The sequence below is a fragment of the Impatiens glandulifera genome, chromosome 9 (assembly GCF_907164915.1).
Source record: "Impatiens glandulifera chromosome 9, dImpGla2.1, whole genome shotgun sequence".
In the NCBI taxonomy this organism is placed as follows: domain Eukaryota; kingdom Viridiplantae; phylum Streptophyta; class Magnoliopsida; order Ericales; family Balsaminaceae; genus Impatiens; species Impatiens glandulifera.
The window spans coordinates 27,252,652-27,261,135 of NC_061870.1; the positions used below are offsets into that span (position 1 = coordinate 27,252,652).

Consider the following 8,484-nt stretch of genomic DNA (forward strand, 5'->3'; position numbering starts at 1 on the left):
AAATATATAAAAAATATTAAAAAAAAATAACAAAAATATGTATTACAAAAATTATAGTGGAAGTAAGAAAAACATAGGATGTAAAAACATGCTATTTGTTACCAATTTCTAACATTACTATGTAGATGCATTAATTTATGTATATTTTTTATTTGATTTAAACTTATGTGATTTTAAGAAAAAGTAATTATTTTATATATTATTAACGATCTCAATTAAAAAAAAAAGATTTTATCAAATGAAATTAAATAATAATATAGATAGAAATTAAGAAAATGTCATCTATATAATGGTAGATAAATTTCAAGTTGTATAATACTAAGAAAATAAAATGCAAATTTTTGGTTGAAATAATTTATCAATTGTGCTCGTTATTTATGATAATTTAACTTATTAGGATAACTTAGGTAATTAGGTTACAAATTATCCGTTCGAATTTGATTTTCACTAAAATTATTAGGTTAAAGTAGAATTTTTTTATAGTAAAATAATTTAAAAAAATTTAACCCATTATTTATAACCTAACTCTATATATATATTTCCATTTTTAAATATAGAATATTAACATAATTACGGAAAATAATCTTTGCTCTATTATGAAAATTTTCTCATTAACTATTTTTATTGGATCAACATATTTCTACATAATAATATTGTAAAGGGTCATGAAGACATTCTTGTTTAGTTACAAAATTTCTTTACCGTCATTAAAATGATTATAATGGAGAAATTTTCTATTTAGATTTAATTAAAGTAAGGTTTTATTTTAATATTAATGAAGTGAGTAGTGGTTGATAATAATAATATATAGAGAAAAAAAAAATGTTTTCTAGATGGTCTTCTGTAACAAGAAAACTTAATATTTCTTTCCTGTTCAGTTTGGAAAATGAAGGACAAAGTCTTTGCATCTTCCAGGAATATGAAAGGCCAATTTCCTACCTGAACAAATTAAGCAACAATTTATTTATTTTAAATGAATGGTCAAATTCAAAAGTAAGGTATGTTTTCATGTAACTACCTTTTTTTTGGGGGGAGTCATACAATAATAAATAGTTTTATATATTATTCTAATACACTTGTTAGTTAATTATCAAATAATTAATTCTTTTGCACAGGATTACTGCGTTGTTTGTTAATTCACTTACATTAAATTCAATATTTAGAATACACGGTTCAGTTTGTTTAGATATATATAATTCAGTTTGTCGGATAATTCAGATATTTGTATACATTTGTTTAAAAACATATTATTATAAAACGTTTTAAAATCTAGTTATTAGAAATACAATGCTTTAATTATTAATTTATTTAATCTAACATAAGTTATATTTAAATTTATTAATATATTTTATTAAATTAGTTTTTAGTAAAGGATGAAATCATTTAAACTAAATAAATAGTACTTGGATTTTGTTTTGGATGGTTTTGAGTTAATCTAACAAAACATTTAGAATTAATTAAGTTTCTATCTAAATAGATTAAGATTTTTTTTGGTGTAGTTCAATTAGTTTTGTTGAATTAATCAAATAATTCAAGTGAAATTTCACCCCTTAATTCTTCCTAAAAAACAATTTTATTTTAAATTTAGATTATTTTTAAATTATCCAATATCAAACAAACTTAAAATAAATAAGTACAAGAAGTAACACTCCAAATTATATATACATTATTTTATTTTTATTTATTTTTTAGAACGTTGATTCCGTTTCTCCTTTGGAGTGCGACTAATCCCAACGGATTACACACGTAACTCGTAAACACACTTAACCAAACACAGAACTAGCCGTCTGACAGACTTAAACCCAAGACTTCAGGAAGGTTGGAGATTTTTCCCTCTTATTTTATTTTATGAAATAGGTTAACATGAAAAACTCATAATCATTATGTGTATATACATTAAGTTGTTCTTAACCATAATTATAACTAAAATGTTTTTTAATCAACATGATTTGCTTCTTTTAAAGATAATCTACTATAATAATACAAGTAGTAAGAGTTTTGTATAATAAAAAAAATAGTTTAAAAATGGAAAGAAAGTCCTTTTGAAATTATCTCTTTCCCCTCCACGCGGATAGACCACCCCTAGACCGGTTTAGTAGTCCCTCTCATATATATAAATATAATGAATGGTCAAATTCAAAAGTACTATTATGTTTTCCATGTAACTACTTTTTTAATACGGAGTAGATACAATAAATAGTTCTGGCCAAATTAATTATTATTTACACATATTTGCCTATTACTGGTAAAATAAATAGTAAATTAAGGAGACATTTTTGGTTAAGGTATGATGTAGACATAGTACAAAGTACAAACTAAACCACGGTAATTTAATAGTAGGATAAGTTTGATTCAACTTATAAGTTTAACTTATTTATTTTATATTTGTATTTTAAATATTTTGTTGATTAATTCTTAGTTATTTAATTTAATTTAAAAATAACTTTAATAAAAACACATACAATATCTAAATTAATAATAATTTGTGCCTAAAAAATAAAAAAATATGTCAATTTAATTTTAATTAAGATTGTCTTTAATTGAAGCTAGGAATATGACTTTATTTCATGTTTGTTTGGAAAATCTAAAATATGATATGAATATATAATATCTAATATTAGTAGTGGTTCTTGGAAATTATGGAATGAGAATTTTATAACATTTAAACTTAACAAGAAAATGATTCCACATTTCAATAATATTCTAATGGCTGCATAAGAGAATATTTACCAACAAAAACGTTGACTTGACTGAAATTAAAAGTGGAGCATCATATTCAGATATTGTTAACTTAATTAATAGACTTAAGCTAGAGCTAAACAACAAATTTTAAATTTATCTATTATTACAAAAGTTTTTACATCTATCCTTACTCTATTATTATTATTATTATTATTATTTTAAATCCTGTTTTTATACACATAAACATGTTTGGATTAATAGTTAGTTTTTTTTTAAGTTATGAATAAGTTTTTTTTTATTATTGTATTATTACAGCAATGAAATTATGGTTTATGGTTTAGACATTTATTATATCATTTAATTTATTAACCAAAATATTAAAATATAATATATTTTAAATTATTATTTTTTAATTTATTTATATATATCAATACCTTTTAATTTTTTTTTATAAAAAATAACCGTTTTATCCTCCAAATTATGAAATAATAATAATATATAATAGGTAAAAAAGGGTCCTATTAAATAAGTCAATAGTGGCTATTTGTTTATAATTTAAGAAAAGCTTACGTTTGAAAATAAAAAGAAATTAACATCAAATATCGTTGCAGTTTCTACGTGAAATTCCTCCCCATTACTCCTCAAATACTGAAAATATAAGAATTTGTTCCATTATAAATACTCTATCTTCTTCGTTATCACTCTTCATTCTTCTTCAAACTCAATCAAACCAGACTTTTCTCTCTCTATATCTCTCTCTCTCTGTTTCTTGATTCTCTTTCTTCATTCATTTCTCCACCAGCCCAGCCAGCCAGCCAGCCAGCTCGAATGGATAACATGGGTAAGTGCGACGCCAACTACACTCAGCTCACTCCCCTCACCTTTATAAAGAGAGCCGCCGCCGTTTACGCCGACCGTCCTTCCATTATTTACCAATCCACCCGTTTCACCTGGAGCCAAACCTATAACCGCTGCCGTCGTCTTGCCTCCTCTTTCCGATCACTCAACATCGTCAACAACGACGTCGTAAGTACTCAAGTTGTAACCTTTTCCCCTTTTTATTTCAAATGTATTATTAAACTTATAATGTTTTTTTTGAATAGGTGTCGGTCCTGGCGCCCAATGTCCCTGCAATGTATGAAATGCACTTTGCAGTCCCAATGGCCGGAGCGGTTCTTAACGCGATCAATACCAGGCTCGATGCCAAGAACATCGCCACCATTCTCCAACATTCCGAGGCTAAATTGTTCCTCGTCGATTGTCAAATGGTTCCTCTGGCCCATGAGGCTTTAAAGATACTCCTAAAAGAATTGTCATCTCCGATGCCTCTGGTGGTTGTCATCGACGATGTCGATTCCCCAACCGGCATCCGCTTCGGGGAGTTGGAATATGAACAACTCATTCGTAAAGGAAATCCCCAATTCGTCGCGACCGAGGTCATTAACGAATGGGACCCAATCGCGTTGAACTACACATCCGGAACCACTTCGGCACCGAAGGGGGTTGTTTATAGCCACAGGGGAGCTTTCTTGAGTACGATGAGCATGCTCCTCGGATGGAACATGGGGACAGAGCCAGTTCATATGTGGTCACTCCCTATGTTTCATTGTAACGGGTGGACTTTCACTTGGGGCGTCGCGGCTCGAGGCGGGACTAATGTCTGCATACGCAACACCACCGCGGAAGAAATGTACAATAGCATCGCCCTCCACGGCGTCACCCACATGTGCTGCGCCCCTATTGTTTTCAACATCTTACTCGAGGCAGAGCGAAGGAAACTGACATCTCCTGTTCAAATCTTGACCGGTGGAGCCCCACCTCCGGCTGCCCTCCTCGAGAAGATGGAGAGGCTAGGATTCAAGATAGTTCACGCCTACGGGCTTACAGAAGCCACAGGGCCTGCCCTGGTATGCGAGTGGCGTGACCAGTGGGATGTACTGGCGTTGGAAGAAAGGTCGAAATTGAAGGCAAGACAGGGGGTCGGGGTCCTGACTCTGGAGGACGCGGACGTTAAGGATATGGTTACCATGAGAAGCGTGCCGCGCGATGGGAAGACGATGGGAGAGATTGTTCTTCGTGGGAGTAGTATTATGAAAGGTTACTTCAAAGATCCGGCTGCCACTGCCAAGGCGTTTAAGGGTGGTTGGTTCTGGACAGGGGATGTTGGTGTTGTTCATCAGGACGGGTATATAGAAATTAAGGACAGGTCCAAGGATGTTATAATTTCGGGGGGAGAGAATATTTGTAGTATCGAATTGGAAAATGTTCTTTACGGGCACCCTAATGTTGTAGAGGCTGCGGTTGTGGCAATGCCGCATCCGAAGTGGGGAGAAAGCCCTTGCGCGTTTGTCAGTGTAAAGAAGGGTTCAGGGGCATCGGAATCGGAGATACTAGATTACTGCCGGAACAATTTGGCCGGATTCATGATGCCAAAGAAGGTGGTGTTCATGGAGGAGCTACCCAAGACTGCAACCGGAAAAATTCAGAAATTTGAACTCAGAGCTATGGCAGAGAAGTTCAAAATCTCCGACCACCATCAGCAGCCGCAGAAGCAGCAGCAGCAACAGAAGAAGAATAAGAAGAAGGAGTATCCGGCAGCCAGAAAAGAAGAACAAGGGCATCACGATCAGATTCTTGCACTGTCTCGTCTTTAAAATGTTATCTAATATTTATGAGTTTATAAGTTAATCAACTTGATACTTTAAATTTGATATAATTATGCAAGTATTGAACATGAAATATAGTCTGTAGTCATATGTCAGTTCAATGTAATTGAAATTTAGCTAAGAATAATATATGGCTAATACTGTATTTTGGGTTTGTTAGGCTAGCTGGAATTTCCCAGATATTTTAGCTTATATGAAGTGTGTTGAATTATATCTTGTTTTTTTCTGAAACAAGTCACAGAAAAAGAAAATAAAATTTTTATATATTCTAACTCACAACTTTCATTTATAAACAACTAATTCAGTTGCATAAAACAGGCAATGCAGTTGCATAAAATTTTTATAGGTCTTTATTTTTTAATATTTAATAATATTATATTATTAATATTATTATTTTTTTCTTTTTTAATATTAAATATATATTATAAAAATAACTTTTTTTTATCTTTTTTTAATCTATGTATTATAATATATTAATTATTTATATTTTATTTTATATTATTAAAATTTTAAAAAAAAATATTTTAAGGATCCCAAAATTTAAATTTGTATAAGCCCCAAATTCATATTATCCTTATTAAAAGAGTATTTCTTAAAAAGATAAAGGTCAACTGTTGGAGTTTAATAATTTAGTTTAATTTTTTATACTACCTAACAACTTCTTAATGAGTTTAATAATATAGCATAGTTTAATAATATAGCATAATTAGGATTTTAAAAAAAATAGTAAATAAAAATTACAATAATTAGTGACTAGTTTAAAAAAGGAAAGTCCCATATTATTGGAAAGCTAGAATAGAATAGAATAGAAGTAGTTTGATTTTTTTTATTTATTCAAAATTTATATATATTATATTATTTTTTTCATTAATTCAATTTCAATTCATTAACTTAAATATCAAAATATCTTTTTTTAAATATATAAAATTTAAAATATAATTATAAAAAATATATTATATTAATTCAACTAATTAAAAACTTATTTTAAAGAATTTATTTAAAAAGCTTTTTTCCAAAATGGTGGCATTGGCCTAGCTTGTCTCCATTTCATTTTTCTGGGCATGACTCATGCATTTGTACAGTCTTCATTCTTTTTATAAAAGTTATGAATTCTTTTTATGCCCGCTTAAAATATTCTAAAAAATATAACTAACCACCATAAAAAATTACATTAAAAAATTCACACTATAAAAATTTTCTTCAAATTAAAAAAAAAAAGAAATAAGACAATTACAATTTTCTTCCTCAAATCTATTAATGTTGTAATTAAAGCATTACAGTTTTTCACTCGCCAACAAAAGCGGTAAAAGTTCGAACTTCTATGAACGTACCAATTACGATCACCAAGAATATTCCAACTTGCTAATACTGAATTTTTGCGGTTAGAAATTTAGGCCCGTCGCTCCAAACGGCTCCTATTGCTCCCTCGATGGACATGTGTTCCTGCTTCGCAATTACGCCGGTCTCAACCAAATCGGAGCCCGATCACGCTTGGAAAAAATAACTTTCTTTTCACGGGTAAAATCTTTCCTTTCATTACTAATCAAAGTCAGTCAGTATAAGTTGTTACATATGTTAAAAAACAGAATTTCTTGTTAAAAAATTTCATTCTTTTTATTTTAGAACAATTAAAAAAATCTCTAGAATATAGGCTATTCTGCTGAGCAAAATTGTGAGAAGTTTCATCCCATTAATCAATTTTACTTAGTTTGATATGTATAGTTTATAATATGAGATTACTTGCGTTTCATAATAATTTATTATATTAATTTTAACTAATAAAATAATAAATTATTTATATTATTTTTAATAAAAATAAAAATATTAGGCTTATAAATATATAATTATATAAGAGAAATGATTAGGTGAGGGAATTTGGTGAGGGAATTTGGTGAGGGAATGATGTGGCATAATTTTATTCGCTGAAAAAATCAAATAATTTCTCTATTTTCTCTCTTTCCTCTCACTTTTACATTTTCCAACCAATGAAGGGTGATGCCACGTCATTCCCTCACCAAATTCCCTTACTAAAATCCCTCACTCTATCACTCCTCATTATATAATTAGTTACATATTATTAATTATTATTAAAAAAAATATTAAAATAATTATTATAAAAATATATATATATGACATCATATATATATATATATTATTATTACAAATATAAAAATAAATAATAAATAAGTTGAGTGTTTAACTATATGAAAGATATCTGACATTAACAAATAAAATAAACTGAATACTATGATTGTACCTAGAAATATACTGAAACTAACAAGGTGAGTATAAATTGAATCAATCAACTTAATCTATTTCTTATAACCCTTGATTTGTGACAAATACAAGTAAGATTAAATCGATTCAATAAAGAATTGTTAATTTTGATTTTTGCATAGGTCAACATTTTTGAACAAAGAGTATGAAAGTTGTTGAATACTTCTCTTGCTGAAGTAGTATGTTCCTCAAATCCATTTAGTGTTATAAATTTTTTTATTTTATCTTTTAAGGGTTTTTGAACATAAATAGAGGTAGGACAATTTATCTTTTGAATTGTTCGAGCAACAATTGATGTATGTCTTATGACTTCCTTGATGACATAATCTACATAAATGTGGTGATTGTTATAGTTTTGCAAGTGCTCTGAAGTGAAAGTAGATGCACGACGATTTATCTTTTCAATGGTTTGAGCGAGGTGAAAATTGAAATGTTGCATTTATGTATTTTTTATGGTTTGATATTTGTAAAAGTATATATATAACACATATATTTACTAAGGAACGTAAAATTCTTCAAAATAAAGGTGGTTTATAATATAGATTAAAATAAAAATTTATCAATTTTATTTGTTCACCAAAAATCATTGCTAAATACAAGTAGTATACCTATTGTTTTGAAAACATAATAAACGAGATATAAATCGATAGGGAAAAGAAAAATATACTTTTTACAATTAACTATACAATTTTTAAATTTTAGTTATAATTTATATGTCAGTCAATTGATTTAACGATTCTATAGTCAGAAAACTGAAAATCAAATTGTTGATTCAAATTCAATTGATATATTTAATAAATTGTTGATCAATCACATTGATACAACTGATTGAAATATAAGGACGTTTCAGTTTAATTGT

At 28.7% G+C, this 8,484-nt stretch overlaps 1 protein-coding gene across 1 annotated transcript; it reads left to right on the forward strand.

The window, feature by feature from the left end:
* The first annotated feature begins 3,372 nt into the window (after positions 1–3,372).
* Positions 3,373–5,462, forward strand: LOC124913672 (trans-cinnamate:CoA ligase, peroxisomal-like). Its single transcript, XM_047454083.1, has 2 exons — positions 3,373–3,708; positions 3,786–5,462. Exons 1-2 carry the CDS (start codon positions 3,511–3,513, stop codon positions 5,334–5,336), a joined length of 1,749 nt encoding a protein of 582 aa, XP_047310039.1. The 5' UTR covers positions 3,373–3,510; the 3' UTR covers positions 5,337–5,462.
* The last annotated feature ends 3,022 nt before the right edge of the window (positions 5,463–8,484 follow it).

Bases quoted from the DNA above. Each gene is read 5' to 3' on its own strand.
- LOC124913672 (XM_047454083.1), top strand. From the start codon at position 3,511: ATGGATAACATGGGTAAGTGCGACGCCAACTACACTCAGCTCACTCCC. The intron at 3,709-3,785 runs GTAAGTACTCAA...TTTTTTGAATAG, and splicing joins ACATCGTCAACAACGACGTC to GTGTCGGTCCTGGCGCCCAA.